Genomic DNA, 15,098 nt, shown 5'->3' with positions numbered 1-15,098 from the left:
AGTAATCCTCTTGATAGTTTCCTAGGTGAGATTACAGGTGAACACATTTTCCCCTCTTACAGTGCTAGGGATCAAAGCCAGGACCCCACACATGCTAGGCAACACCAAGCCACACCCCTACCTGGTCATTCTATTCATGCCTAAATCTGGATAACAGCAGCTCCCAAGGGCCAGATCGATTGCTATAGCTCCACCTGGGTCCTGTGGTCACAGCCCCAGGGGGCCATCTGTCCCTTAGGAAACTAGATAAATAATAGTTAACCACTTCAAAGGGTGCCTGAACATACAGTAAACAAGGTCTGTAAAGGAAGAAGCTGGGAAAGAATAGCCCCCTTTGCTAGCCTGTGGTCACTGGGCTAGCTAGCCAGCCCAGGGCTTGCTGAAACTGAAGATGGGCCTTCCTTTGTTTGTGGTAATGGGTTGAAGAACTGCCCTGCCTAACTTCAAGCCCACTAGCCTAGTGGGCCCTGTCCTGGGAGCCCTTCTGCCTCACCCTCTCAAGTAGTGATGTTAGGTCTACCAAGATCCAGCCCCTGTAAGAGCAGCTGAGGGCCCTGGATGGAGCTGGCCCCCGTGCCCATAAAAGGGGAGTCTGCTTTTGCCTCTGTGAGCTCAGGCTCTAGGTTTGGTGCCAGGTGCTAGCTGCGAGAGCAAGAAAAGGTGAGAACCGGAGTGCTGTCTCAGCACCAGGGAGAGGTGAGGGGTCACTGACAGGTCCTTAAGACGGGACTGGCAGTCCAGACAAAGCCACCATAGGTGGTTCTTTATCTTTTGGAAGGGAAGCCACAGTCTGCCTGGCCCCAACTTGTCCTTCTACTCCACAATGCTGAACAGGAAGACCATGTAACCCTGATGACAGGCAGGTGTATATACTTGCAACAATGGTCATGTTAATACAGAACATCCAAGATCCGATCCAAACTGCTCAGCAATGTAACAAGTGGGCGCTGCCCAGAGAATCACATATAGAGGCCATGCTACCTATATAGTTTCCATAATTGCTTGGGGGTGACATGGGAATGGAACTGGGAAACTACTTCCCAAGGCTGTGCTTTCAGGCCACAGGAAGAAACAGGCCCAGGCAGCAGTCAGTCCAGCTGGACAGGCAGAGGACAGGGACACCATGGCCCTGTGAAATGTACATGGTCTAAATCATTCAGCAGAAGCAGCAGCCAGAGGTCACTGCTAGGCTCAGGGTCTGGCCTCCACACAAAGGGGTCCTGGTTCTTCCACTCCACTGGCTACGCTTCTTCCAAGAGGGGCTGTGAGTGCCGGGCCACTGGGGGTTAGCAGTACACCTGCAGCAGGGGTGCCCCTGAAGAGTCTGTGTCCGTGCCCTGGAAGGACGAGTCTTGGCTGGCTGGGTACCCTAGTTGGAGGAGGAAGCAGAGGCTCAGAGGGGAAGGCGCTCAGCCAAGGCCCACAGCCAGGGAGAGACCTGCCGAGTGAGCCTGGTCAGCCATCACAGCCTGGGCAAACCACTCCCGATGTTCAAACCCCAGCAGCTGTCTGGTGAAGGCCCAGGGGATGGCAGTAGAAATCAAGGGAGCTTCGTAGCTGCAGGCAGGATGGCCTTCTGTCCACCTTACTCCCTGATCCCTAAGAGTTCTATTTGGGAAGCTTGCTTCAAGCCAGCTCCAAGGCTGCACTGGGTATGTGGTTGCTCGGGCCTTTTTCCATTTCTGATCCCAACCTCACCCACCCCAAAGGAAGCTGGAAGGTCATCTGAAGGGCCCCTGGTATAGTTTCCCACCCTCTGCTCAGGTCAGGACCACACCTGGGGTTCCATATGGCCTCAGCTTCCTGGCGATGGCATCTGCTGTCGTCTCCTGGGAGATCTGCACTGTCAGTTCTAGGGAGGAAGTATGAATAAGCAGCAGTCATTATATTTTATAGAGCTCAGTCCCTATTGCAGCTCAGTGAAGAGGGGTGCCTACTATACACAGGCTACAGAAATAAGCTTAAAACAAGGGTGTGTGTATGTGTGCGGTGGGCAGGTGGGACTTTGGCTAGGCCAGGTCAGTGGCTCAAATTCTTGGGTTTTTGTTTGTTTTTTGAAACAAGGTCACTGTAGCCCAGGCTGGCCTAGAATGCTTGGCAGACCTTTTTCTTGAGCCTCTAGAGTTCTGGGAATACAAGCGTGAACTCCCATCATTGGCCTGTCTTGCTTAATGCACAGGTCCAAATTCTTGAGCTTTAGGCCCTAATTTAGGCCAGGCTTGGGAGCTGCTTTGCCAAGAAGTAATAGGGGAAAGAAGGAGCCCGACAGATGCAATAACAAGCCAACAAATAAATGCTGGGGACAGTGCAATGGCCAACAGGATGGATGGATGGATGGATGCATGGATGCTGGGGACAGTGCAATGGCCAACAGGATGGATGGATGGATGGATGCATGGATGCTGGGGACAGTGCAATGGCCAACATGATGGATGGATGGATGCATGCATGCATGGATGGATGCTGGGGACAGTGCAATGGCCAAAGCTCTTGGAGTCTGCATGATCCCCATAGTTTTCAGCTTCCCTGTGCCCAAGAGTTTAGAGATTGTCGGCTGGCCAGGGGTAAATCCCACAAAGAACCCACCCCAGGCCTCCTATAGCCAGAGCTTTCCTACTTGGGCCCACTTACCATCCTGGCTGAGGCCAGAGCCCACCATGGTCTCATGGCCACTGTCGGGGGCAGCAGCAGGGGCAGTAGAGCGGGCTGAGCGCCCCTCGGAGGTCTGTGGGCGGGAGCGGCTTTTGCGGGTACTGATACGGATGATGCCGCGCACCAGGCGGCCCTCGGCGTCTTGCTCGTCCAGGTGGTAATCCTGCGTGATGCTGCTGATCAGGTCTGAGATCTTGCTGGTCTTCTCCAGGAACACAGTGTCCGACGTGCACTTGGCCAGCTCGTCAATCTGGTGTACACTGAACAGCTCTGTCAGCTTCTTGAAAATAAGCACGTCGATCTCCCGGCTCGACATGGAGCCAGTGCCCATCTCAGGCAGGTCCAGGTCCGACTCGTGGAAGGAGTAATACTCCTCGGAGCCGCGGGGGCTGCTGGGGAGGGTGCTTGGCAGGCTGTGCCGTGTGGGAAGAGGCTCAGGCAGGGGCTCCTTGCAGCAGGAGTCCGCATCAGGGACTGGGGAGGTGGCATGGCGGTAGGGGTAGACTGGAATGCCCTTGAGCTTAACGTCAGGGTAGCTGAAGCTGCTGCCCATGCTGGACTTGAGCCGCTGGCCATCCCGGCGGCTGGGAGGTGCACAGTCCGGGCTGGGTGGCACACCATTCTCCTTGACCCAGGTGACTTCAGCAGACCCCTCAGTGGGATCCACAGCAGATAAGCAGGGGCTGCAGCCCCGCACACAAGCCCCACAGCGCTGCAGGCAATCCCTGCAGCGGCGAAAGCACAAGGCAGCCCTGCACCAGTCCCACCCCCAGGGGCGCCAGAGGAGGCAGCAGGTTGGGGGCTCAGTGGCCGGTTCTGCAGAGCCTGAAATGAAGGTGATACTCTCTGGCCCGTGGTGGCCAGGGTCCTTGGGGTCCGGCCTGCGGGTGCGGCGGCCTGGTGGGGGCTGGGAGCGCTCATCATTGGTTTCCAGGCATAACTCTGTTGGCCTCTCCCAGGGACCCAAGCGAGGAGGCCCAGACGATGGGCGAGGCTGTCCCGGTCTGGGCATGGCTCAGAGCATGGCTTGCTGCAGCCAGGCACCTGCAGGGGAGAAGCCAGGAGGTCAGAAGCCGAGGTCAGGGACAGGTTCCTGGGCTGACCTGAAGAGCTTTAGACTTCTGGGAAGCCTGTGATGAGGACGGACGGAGCATCCCGAAAACCCTTGCAAACGTTGAGCTCTTCTTGCCCTAAAGAGAAAGTGCTCTTTGTGGTCTACCTCAGGCTTTAAAATCTCCTGAACTTCCCAATGAATGGCTATTGTTGAAAACAAAACCGACAATTACAAGTGTCAGTGGGGTGCAGAGAAATGGGATCATTTGCGCTTGGCAGGTGGGGATATGAAATGATGTAGGCATTGTGGGAAAGAGACCAGTTCTTCACAACTTAAACACGCAGGAAGGGAATGTAGCACAGGTGGCCTACATAACATGAAGGAGGCCCTAAGTTCATCCCCAGTACGGCAAACAGAAAACACAAACGGGCTGGACGGCTGGCTCAGCAGTTAAGAATGTTACCGCTTGACAGTTCATAACCACCTGTAACTCTGGCTCTAGGGCTGGGACACCTCATGTCTTCTGCTCACACTGCACTCACAGGGAACCTCTCTCCCCACTCCACATACATGTACAAATAATTATTAAAAACTTTTTAAAATTTGTTTTATGTGTGTGAACATTTTGCCTGTATATATCTGTGTGTACCACATGTGTCTGGTGCCCAAGGTCTGAAGAGGGTTGTAGGAGCTCTTGGAACTGGAGTTATGGATGGTTGTGAGCCATGTTGTAGGTGCTGGGAATCGAATCTGAGTCCTCGGTAAAAACAACCTGTGAGCTTAACCACCTAGCCATCTTTCCAGTCCTTATTTTTTTTTTAAATTATTTATTTACTATGTATACAATGTTCTGTTTGTTTGTATATCTACACACCAGAAGAGGGCACCAGATCCCATTATAGATGGTTGTGAACCACCATGTGGTTGCTGGGAGTTGAACTCGGGACCTCTGGAAGAGCAGTCAGTGCTCTTAACCTCTGAGCCATCTCTCCAGCCCCTCCAGTCCTTATTTTTAAAAATTATGTGTATATGGGGGCTGGAGAGATGGCTCAAAGTTAAGAGCACTGGCAGCTCTTCCAGAGGTCTCGGGTTCAATTCCCACATGGCCACTCACAACCTTCTTTAACTCCAGTCCTAGGGGATCCAATGCCCTCTTCTGACCTCTGTGGGCACTACACACATGAGGTGTGTAGATGTATATCCAAACACCCATACATATAAATAAATAAAATCTCTGCTGGGAATAGTGGTGTACACAGGCAGGAGGATATCTGTGAGTTTGAGGCCAGCTTGGTCTCCATAGTGAGTTCCAGGACAGCCAGAGCTACACAATGAGGCCTAGTCTCAAAACAAAAATAACAAATCTTTAAAAAAAATTTTTTTAACCCCCCCCCCCCAAACCATCCCAAAATTACTATATGACCTAGCAAATTTACTCCTTGGTATATACCCAAGAGAACTGAAAATAGCAACTTTAAACAGACATTTGTATGTCAATGTTCACAGTAGCATTATTTACAATAATCATAAAGTGAGAACAACCCAAAAGTTCATCAGTGGGGGGCTGGAGAAATGGCTCAGCCACTGAAAGCACTGGCTACCCTTCCAGAGGACCCGGATTTGATTCCCAGCATCCACATGACCACTAACATCCTTTTATAAGTGCAGTCCAAGGGGATCTGACATCCTCTTCTGGCTGCCACAAGTGCTGCATGCACATGGTGTGCAGACATATATGCAGGCAAAACATGCACATCAAATAAAAACAAAGGTTAAGAAATTAAAAAGTTCTCTGTGAGTTCGAGGCCAGCCTGGGCTACCAAGTGAGTCCCAGGAAAGGCGCAAAGCTACACAGAGAAACCCTGTCTCGAAAAACCAAAAAAAAAAAAAAACCCAAAAACAAACAAACAAAATATTAAAAAGTATATCAATGGATGAAATATGAAACATTTTTGGGCTATAATTTAAACCTTAAAAAGAATGAAATTCTTTTATGCTTTGACATGGATGAATTTTGAAGACATTCTAAATGAAATAAGCTACATACGAAAGAACAAATACTCTATTGTCTAGCTAATATGAAATATCTACAACTACCAATTTAACAGACATATAAAAATAGTGTGGTGGATGCCAAGGGATGAAGCAGAGGAGCATGGGAGAGCAATGTTGAATGGGTACAGAATTTCAGCTGGGAAGGCGTCATAGCTCTGGAAAGAGTATGGATGTATTGAATGCCACAGGATGGTATGCTAAAAAATGGCATGTATAAGATTAAAATGGTAATTTTGATGTAGATTTTACCACAAAGAAGGAAGGCTAGGCTCTCCAGGGACCACTTTCCCACCATCATCAACAGACATTTTCTGTCTGCCTGGCCACAATCATCACCGCTATCCTTCCTTTGTGCCCTTTATCCCAGACACGGGCATGAACGGGCCTCTCATCGTATTCAGATTTGCCCCTAGAAACGTTTACCATCAAGTATGTTTCTCTTTTTCTTTTTGGTGAGGGAAGGATTGGTTTTGTTAAAACAAGAGGGTCTCATGTAGCCAGTCTGGACTCAAATTTACTAGGCAGCCAAAGCTGCTCTTAAACTCCTGGCCCTCCTACCTCCTTCTCAAGTCCTGGGATTAGAGAAGGTTTGGTTCCTTGCCACAAACATAATCCTCATGGACTAGGGAGGTGGCTCACTGGGTGAGAGTACTAACAACAAAAGAACCCATGTGGAAAGCTGGATACGTGATGAACATCTGGAATCCCAGCACTCTTACGGTGAGATGGGGGAGAGCGAGAGAGAGCTGTCTGGAAGTCCACAGGCCAGCCAGCCTGGAGTACACAGCACAGCACAGCACAGCACAGCAGAACTGAGAACTCCTGCTTCTATAAGGCAGAAGGTGAGAACTGACTCTTAAAAGCTGTCCTCTGACTTCCACACATGTACACCTTCAAGTGCAGACATAGACATAAAATAAATAAAGTCAATAAAAAAGAAAACATTGTTGTCTTAAAATAGTAATACTGGCTGGGCGGTGGTGGTGCACGCCTTTAATCCCAGCACTCAGGAGGCAGAGGCAATCGAATCTCAGAGTTCAAGGCCCGCCTGGTCTACAGAGTGAGTTCCAGGACAGCCAGGGCTACACAGAGAAACTCTGTCTTGAAAAACCAAAAAAGTAATACTGAAATACTGATCTTCATTCCTCTTTGAGTTTATTTGCTAGGTATCTCAGAACTATGACTGTTTTACTGATGAACAGTGAGCCTGGCCATGTGTCAGGCAAGGCAAAACCAAAGATAAATGAACTGTACATGCTGTACTTGATGGTTCAGTTTCTAGAAAAGCTTCTGAGACAAGTAGAGTGCAACAATACCCGTCTGAAAACCTAGCACTTGGGAGATGGAGGCAGGACTAGTAGTTCTGGGTCATCCTGTACTACAAAGTGAGTTCCAGGCTAGTCAGCCCAGTACATGAGATCCTATCCAAAAAAAAAAAAACCAAGCTAGCCAGGCATGGTGCTCAGTTTTTGTTTTTGTTTTTTTCCAAGACAGGGTTTCTCTGTGTAGTCCTGGCTGTCCTCGAACTCACAGAGACCTGCCTGCCTCTGCCTGGTGGGATTAAAGGCATGTGCCACCACCCAGTAATGGTCACAATTTTAATGCCAGCATGGGGTAGAGTCCAGTGGACTCTCTGTGAGTTTGAAGACAACCTGGTCTATGTAGAGGGTCCTAGTCCAGCCAGGGCTATATAGTGAGACTCGGTCTCAAAACAACAAACAAACAAACATAAAAACCTCCTAGGATGAAGCATGTGGAATTGAGTAAATCACCAAGACACCCTGAGGGATGATGTAGTGCCATACTCAGGAGGGCCTTAACCACAGTTAAGGCTTTGCTGGGCAGTGACTGTCCTTAGCCTGTATTTTGAGCCACCATGTGGGTGCTAGGTAGGAATGGAAATCAGGTCTTCCGGAAGAGCAGCCTGTGCTCTTAATCACTGACTGAGCCATCTCTCCAGCCTCCTAGCCTTCTTTGAGATGCTGACACTTGATCCTTGTATTCGACTGAATCACCACGGAGTCCTAAGAGTTAGTAATATGAAAGGAACAAAGCTGTAGGCATCAGGATCTCTGTCTTCTAGTCCCCATTCTGGTCCTTATAAATTGTGTGCTTAGGACTGGGCACGGAGGCGCACGACTTTAGTCCCAGCACTTGGAGGCAGAGGCAGGTAGACCTCTGAGTTTGAGGCCAGCCTAGTCTATAGAGCAAGTTCCAGGACACACAGAGAAACAAGTATGATTGTTTTTGGTCTCAAAAAAAACCAAAACCAGACAAATATTGCATGCCTTGGGCAAAACAGTGCCACCTCCCCAAACCACCAGTGCCACCAGCACTCCTGTCCTGGTCTCTTCTACACGCTGCAGCCAGGGACAGTTTCCAACCCCACAAGGCTGGAGAGACCTCCCAGGTGCCGCTTTAACCAAATGATCAAAAGCAATGTCACACATTGTTAAGTATTCTTGCCTCAAACGCATAACTGGGATGTGACCTTGAGGAAGGGGTTGACAGCCCAGCTGTCGGAGACATGTCAACTAATCCAGTGTGGGCCAGGGGTCAGGAGGAAAAATAGAAACCTGGATAATGTGAATAACTAGTGAAAGTAGAAAACATCATATATTTATATGTAATATATCTAATTTTATATTTATTTTGGTTTTTTAAGACAGAGTTTCTCTGTGTAGCCTGACTATCCTGGAACAAACTCACTCTGTAGACCAGGCTAGCCTCACAGATCCACGTGCCTCTACCTCCTGAGTGCTGGGATTTATGCCTGGCTAACTAACTGATAAATTAACTAACTATATATTTTTTAATTATTTATTTTGAGACAGGTCTCACTGGGTAGCCCTAGCTGTCCTTGCTAAGTTGACTGGGCTGGCTTTGAACTCAAAGAGATCTGCCCGACTCTACCTCCTGAGTGCTGGAATTAAAGGTATGCCAGCTGAACCATCTACAGCCCCGGTTATACACATTTCTATGAGAAACAGATTAGCTTAGTATCTTTGCTTAGGAAGCAGACTACAGCTCTTAGGGGTAAAGGAACACAGATCTTCAGTGTGATCATCAAACCAGCCAACCAGCACATGCCTGGAGAGCTTGTGTAGAGACACACAGGGAGGCGAGGAATATTCCTTGCGCTGGATGATTTCTGTCTTCCTGAAACTTTACAGTCTTCTCTGGGGCCCACTCAGCTCACCTTCTCCAAGGATCTTGAGGACCCCTAGCCAAATGGAAGCTCCTCTTTCCATCCCCTTCTGCTGAGATCTGTTCATGTGGGTCAGCCTTGCACCCACTGTTTAGGATAAGCCTAATTTCCCAGGGACTTTGTCTCAATGCCTAGAACGGGGTCAGTTTGGGGAGGCGTTATCGTGGCACAGACACATCCTATGTGACTTTATGGTAGGACCAAGACCACTGGGTGGAAAGACAAAGGACTTAGGCTCCAGGCAGACCAGAGCAGAAGCCAGCAGCACTCTTAGGGAATGGTGTGTGCCTATGTGAGATCCCATCTTTGGAAGTCTATAAACTGAAGGAGGTATTTCCCACTTGGAACACCTCATACCCAGCTGCTCTGTTTAAAAAAAAGGGGGGGGGCAGGAATACAAGCTGAAATTGTAATAAGTGACTTTAAAGGTTTTTCACACCTGAATGTGGTGGCACACACCAGTCATCCTTGTACCATAAAGGCTGAGGCAGGAGGACCATGACTTTGAGGCCAACATGTACTAGGTAGCAAGACCCCATCTCAACAAAACAAAATGTTCTTCACAAGCCAGAGGGAGACAACTAAATGTCTGTCCTGATTTGATCAATGTGAGGTTGGGCATGGACTCATTCAGTCATTTAACAAATACTGAGGATCTACAGTGCATCCTTTTCTTTTCTTTTCTTTTTTTTTTTTTTTTTTTTTTTTCCTTTCTGGAGCTGAGGACTGAACCCAGGGCCTTGCGCTTGCCTAGCCCTCTACCACTGAGCTAAATCCCCTACTGTGCATCCTAAACTCTATGGACACAGTGGTAAGACAGACTAACTCCTTAGCCTCAGGAGCTTACATTCCAGTGAAAGCGATTAGTTCTTACAACTAAGTTGTAGTTCTTACAACTACCATGTGAACAATTTACCTTTACTCCACAGCCCAGGAATCTGAAGCTCAGAAAAGGGAGAGGATAGAGCAAGAGAGAGAGCTAGGAAGAGCAGGATTTGTTGTGTGGTGGGCTAGGCTCTTCAGCCCAGGCACCTTGCTCTGAGCCACACCTCCAGTCTGGGAAGAATGGAGAGAAAGGGAGGGAGCAAAGCCTAGCATAAGCCAGGGATGGTGGCTCACTCAGATCATCCCAGCGCTAGAGAGGCTGAGGCAGGCAGACCCCCTTGAGTTCAACAAGATCAGCCTGGGCTACCAAGAGAGACCCTGTCTCTAAACCAACCAACCCGGCAGCCTCCCTACTTGTGGTATGGACAGTGTCTGGCCTCAGTGCCCCTTCACACAGCCAATTCATTCCAGGCTACATATTCCTTTCCCTACCACGGCCCTGCTCCTCCAATCCAGTAACAATGGTCACTTAAGTGACCAATTCTCGCCTCTGCTTTGGCTTGGAACAAGACTCTTCGTTCTAGTTTCCTCATCTTTAAATAGGTAAACCTTATGATTAGGAGCCTGGGCCACATGAGACCCTGTTTCAAAAACCAAAAACTAAATATATAATTTATTAATTAAATATAATTAAAAATGAATACATAAAAAATTAACCAAAGTGAAATAAAAATTGAAAACCTCATCTCCCAGAGATGAGTAGTGTCCTTATAGCCCTCCGCTGAGGGTCGGGGTGCTGGGTGTTCAGCGAGAGCCTGGGAAGACTGGCTCAGTCACTGGAAAGCATCGCAAGGATGCTCCAGGGTCTAGCGACCCCAGCAGACTCTGACTTCTCATTGCCTTTCCGCCAGTCCCTGCAAACAGACACGCACGCTCGGGGCTCTCCACGGGCCGTCCTCCCGGCGTCCACAGGACAAGGCGGCTGCACCAGCCTCTGCCCAAGCAAGCTTCGGGTCACCAAGCCGTGCTCAGCTGAGCTCGAGCGCTGGGCTCGGTGCACCCCCACCCCAGGCACAGCCTCAGCCGCCCCCTCTGCAGGCACCGAGTCCGGGCGGCAGGGTCCGCGCTGCCGTCGCGGCGCGCACCGCCTCTCTGGCCGCGAGCGCCATTGCCTGCGAGTCCCGACGCCGTTCCCCTTACGGTTCCTGCCACGGCTCCGAGGTGCTCGGCCCCAGCCCCCAGGCCTCCCGGCCCGCCCAGCCCGGCTCCCATTCGGGCCGCTCGGGCCCGGCCCGGGCACCCCGGAAGTGGGCGTCGGATCCCGAGGAGCCAGGCCCGCGCCCCGCTGCCGTCCAGGCACGGCCTCCTGGATCACCCCCTCGGGGCTGCCCCGCTCCGCGCCCCCGCGGGTCCGCTCCGGACTTACCTGCCCCGCCAGGTGAGCCGCCTCCCGTCAGCCCTTCCCCCGCCCCCCTCTGCACTCACCTGGGTCGCAGGTGAGCGTCTCGCGGGAGCGCGGCACGGGTCGCCGCTGGGGACACACTTCCTGGCTCCGCGAAGCGCCGCCGCGCACCTGGCCGAGGCCCCGCCCAGCCCAGGCCTAGGCCAGGAGAGTGAGGCCCAGAGAGGGGCCGCCAGGCAGCAGTGCTCAGGTGCCCTCTGCTCTGTGGGCCGGTGTCCTGGAAGTCTCTGAGAGGCCATGGAGCGCCTGCCGGGCCTCAAAACTCCTACTCAAAGAGTATGGCTCCTGGGAAGTCGTCCCTGACCCCGGAGTCCCTAGCTCTGTTCTATGGAACAATTCTCTCTGCTCTTTATTATAGTCCCCAGCAGGCTGTTGCTTTCTGGTCTTTTGTCTCCCTTTTTTAGCCTCTGACCTTGAGGGTAAGGTCTGGTCTTATTTCCCTAGTACAGGGCCTGGCACATACCGGATACTCAGCAAACAGTCTTCACTGTTTGAATAGCTAAGCAATGATCTGTCGTCGCTCTATCTGCCTGTCTACATATTCACTTATTTAGGGTTTTTTTTAATACATTAATTTTTTTTTTTTTATATGTATGAGTTTCTTGCCCGTGTGTACGACTGTACACCACTTTCATGCCTGGTGCATTCGGGGGTAAGGAGCAGAGGAAGGCATGGGGTCCCCTGGAACTGGAGTTACAGTTATGAACTGTCATGTGAGTACTTGAGAACCGCACTTGGGTCCTTGGAACTTGGAAGAGCAGCCAGTGCTCTTAGCGGCTGAGCCGCCTTTCCAGCCCCACTTATTTAGGATAACCAGACCCTATCCTGCTTAGCTTCGAGATCAGCTGGACCAGATGTGTTCACAAGCGTATGGCCACAGACTGTTTAGGTTTTCTAAGACGTTGTCTCATGCATCCCAGGCTAGCCTCCAACTCAGTATGTAGCCAAGGCTGGCCCAAACAGTTGCTCCTCCTGCTGTTACACCTAGAGTGCTGGGATTCCAGGCATGCGCTGCTACACCCAACATGGGCTCTGCTTTCTTTCTTTGCTGTGGGATAGAGCTAGGGGGCTCCTGGTTGGCTGGTAAGTTCACCTTCTTATCAGTGTGTGCAAATATGCACGAATCCTAAATGGTCTTATAATAAAAACCTGGAGCCAAATATTGGGGTAAATGCTGAAAGATCAGAGAGACAAATGAACAAGCAACAGCCACTTCTCACCTCACCAACTCCACAAATCCTCTGACTGAATGCCTCTGAGTCCTCAGCTGAAAGGTTCTCTAGTTCCTGTCTCCTAACCTGACTACAAGTTTGATTGTAATAGATGACTAACTACTAACCTGCATTTCTTTTTTTTTTTTTTTTTTTTTTTTAAGATTTATTTATTTATTTTGTATACAGCATGTATGACCAGAAGAGGGCACTAGATCTCATTACAGATGGTTGTGAGCCACCATGTGGTTGCTGGGAATTGAACTCAGGACCTCTGGAAGAGCAGCCAGTGCTCTTAACCTCTGAGCCATCTCTCCAGCCCTAACCTGCATTTCTTTATGTCCTAATTAGTTGGTAATAATAACTTTCAAGGACTAGAAATTTGCATTAAATCGTTAAATGAACTGTATAGGTACTTTGAACAAGAGTAGAAATATATGTACAGTATGTTCCAACAAAAATAATCTCAATTTTGTATCAATATACACAATTTGTGTACAATATACAAAAATCCAATTCAATGTAAAATATTTATGGTGTGAATACGTGTGGGCCCCATTGGATAATAAATAAAGCTGTTTTGGCCTATGGCAAGAAAGCTTACAGCCAGGCAGGAAATCCAAGCAGAGATACAGAGAGAAGGGCGAGTCGAGAGAGACACAGGAGCCTGCCACTGAAGGAGCAACGAGATGTCAGCAGATCAGTAACACCATGGTCACATGGCAACATACAGATTTATACAAATGGGTTAATTTAAGATGAAAGAGCTAGCTAGCAAGAAGCTGAAGCCATAGGCCATACAGTTTGTAATGAATATAAGCCTCTGAGTGATTATAAGTGGCTGTGGGACTGTGGGACCATGTGGGACTGGAGAAATTTCCAGCTACTTTCTCTCTTTTTTTTTTTTTCCAGAGTAGATTCAGTAATCTACCTTTTATCTTATCACATCTATATCCTCTTTTTCTTTTTCTTTTTTTCCCAAACAAGAACCCTAAATCTAATTTCCTTTGTTTAGCTTTTTTCCTGACCATTACCAATAACAACTTGTAATCAACCACCAAAACAATGACAAATATCTATAACTCATTGAACAACAAAAAAACACCCACCCCACCTCTTGGGAATGTGGGTGTCATGTTCTTAAATTTAGTTCCTGCTGTCTGAGGGTGAAGGCATCTTTAGGGGATCCTGAAAAGAAAACTTTGGTGAATTGTCAAGTCCTGGGAAAGGTAGCTGCATTATTTGTTGTCCGGTCTCTGCATAATGAGAAAGTGCAGGGCTTGTCTCAAGTCCTGGATATAGTAGTCTGTGAGGCTGGATCATCTCAGCTAGTCATCTCAAAATTGTCCTGAGCAGTTTGTTGTTGTTGGAGGTTTTTGCTCTTTTTTGGGGGCCCGCCACCCAGCTCTCAAATAAATCACACACAGAGGCTTATTCTTACTTATGAATGCCCAGCCTTAACTTGGCTTAGTTTCTAGCCAGCTTTCCTTAACTTATCTTGACTATCTTTTGCCTCTGGGATTTTTCCCATTCTCTAACTTCTGTAAATCTTAACTCTTACTCCATGGCTTGCTGTGTAACTAGGTGGCTGGCTTTTGGAGTCCTCCTCCTTCTCTGGCTCCTAGATCATATCTCTCCTCCCAGATTTTCCCTTTATGTATTCTCTCTGCCTGCCAGTCCCACTTATCCTTTCTCCTGCCTTGCTATTGGCCAGACCACCAGGTATGTTAGACAGGCACAGTAACACAGCTTCACAGAGTTAAACAAAACAACATAAACAAAAGTAACACACCTTAAAATATTCTACTACAGTTTGTAGTCCAAAGCTGATCTTTGGGTGGTGTTTGTCAGCTTAATGGTGTTATCATTGTCCTGATGGAATCGATGTTGTGGGATCCCATCATCTTTTTGGAGACATCAGAGATCAAATTAAGCCAGATTATTTCTTTTCTTGGTAATTTTTTTCTGGGTAGTTCTCCCTTCTTTGGATGCTTATTTGTCCAGATCTTTAAATTCTTCAAGGTGGTTGTTTTTATTTTCCTGAAAAGACAAAAACAAAACCCTTCCCCAACCCTAACTTTGGGGAGTTTCCAAATCTAATCTTTATCAATTTTGATTTATGATTTCTCCTGAATTTTTTGTTCTCTCTTCTATAGCTGTTCTATCATCCAGAGCTGTATGTTTTTGTTTGTTTGTTTGCTTGTTTTACAATAGGCATTAGGTTCTTTAATTGCTCTGGGAAGGAGTTTCTTCCACAATGACAGGAAAGGACTGAATGGAATTTGACATGGGGGGCCTGTGAAAGGCCCTCAGGGCATTTCCCAATGGCAAAGGCAAGGGATTACCTTGTCTGTCCCTTGTTGACCTATATTTGTTAGTCCAGTATCTGCCTTTGCCACACCTTCTGCATAATTCAGAAGGGAGGGACATTCTGTTAGGATTATTCCTTGAAAAAAAATGCCCTGTTTACAGTCCCTTTTTAGGTGACCTTGTTTACCACAATTGAAATATTTGACATTACTATTTTTCTTCAAACCTCTGGAAATCACCTCTCCTATCCAAGTATCATCATGGTCATGAGATTCAATATTGATTATATCTTGGATCCATTCGTCCGAGGGTTCTGATCTT

The 15,098-nt window shown here is 48.5% G+C and overlaps 1 protein-coding gene across 2 annotated transcripts; it reads right to left on the bottom strand.

Moving 5' to 3' along the window:
• Window positions 1-877: 877 nt before the first annotated feature.
• On the bottom strand, window positions 878-11,260 carry Kdf1 (keratinocyte differentiation factor 1). 2 transcript variants are annotated; one of them, XM_059256162.1, is made up of 4 exons: window positions 11,221-11,260; window positions 2,632-3,696; window positions 1,778-1,852; window positions 878-1,369 (listed from the first exon to the last, which is right to left on the bottom strand). In XM_059256162.1, the coding sequence occupies exons 2-4, from the start codon at window positions 3,662-3,664 to the stop codon at window positions 1,287-1,289; spliced, it is 1,191 nt and encodes a 396-aa protein (XP_059112145.1). In that variant the 5' UTR covers window positions 3,665-3,696; window positions 11,221-11,260; the 3' UTR covers window positions 878-1,286. The 2 variants fall into 2 exon arrangements, with proteins under 2 accessions (XP_059112145.1, XP_059112146.1); XM_059256163.1 differs by lacking the exon at window positions 11,221-11,260 and having other exon boundaries at window positions 2,632-4,450.
• Between the last annotated feature and the right edge of the window lie 3,838 nt (window positions 11,261-15,098).

The sequence above is a fragment of the Peromyscus eremicus genome, chromosome 2 (genome assembly GCF_949786415.1).
Source record: "Peromyscus eremicus chromosome 2, PerEre_H2_v1, whole genome shotgun sequence".
NCBI classification, from domain to species: domain Eukaryota; kingdom Metazoa; phylum Chordata; class Mammalia; order Rodentia; family Cricetidae; genus Peromyscus; species Peromyscus eremicus.
This window is presented reverse-complemented; position numbering and strand designations above follow the sequence as displayed.

Excerpts from the sequence above, each read along its gene's own strand:
- Kdf1 (XM_059256162.1), bottom strand. The coding sequence starts at position 3,664 with ATGCCCAGACCGGGACAGCCTCGCCCATCGTCTGGGCCTCCTCGCTTG. Across the intron at positions 1,853-2,631 it reads CTCTGGCCTCAGCCAGGATG|AACTGACAGTGCAGATCTCC; the intron begins GTAAGTGGGCCC and ends CTTCCTCCCTAG. Across the intron at positions 1,370-1,777 it reads GAGGCCATATGGAACCCCAG|GGTACCCAGCCAGCCAAGAC; the intron begins GTGTGGTCCTGA and ends TCCTCCAACTAG.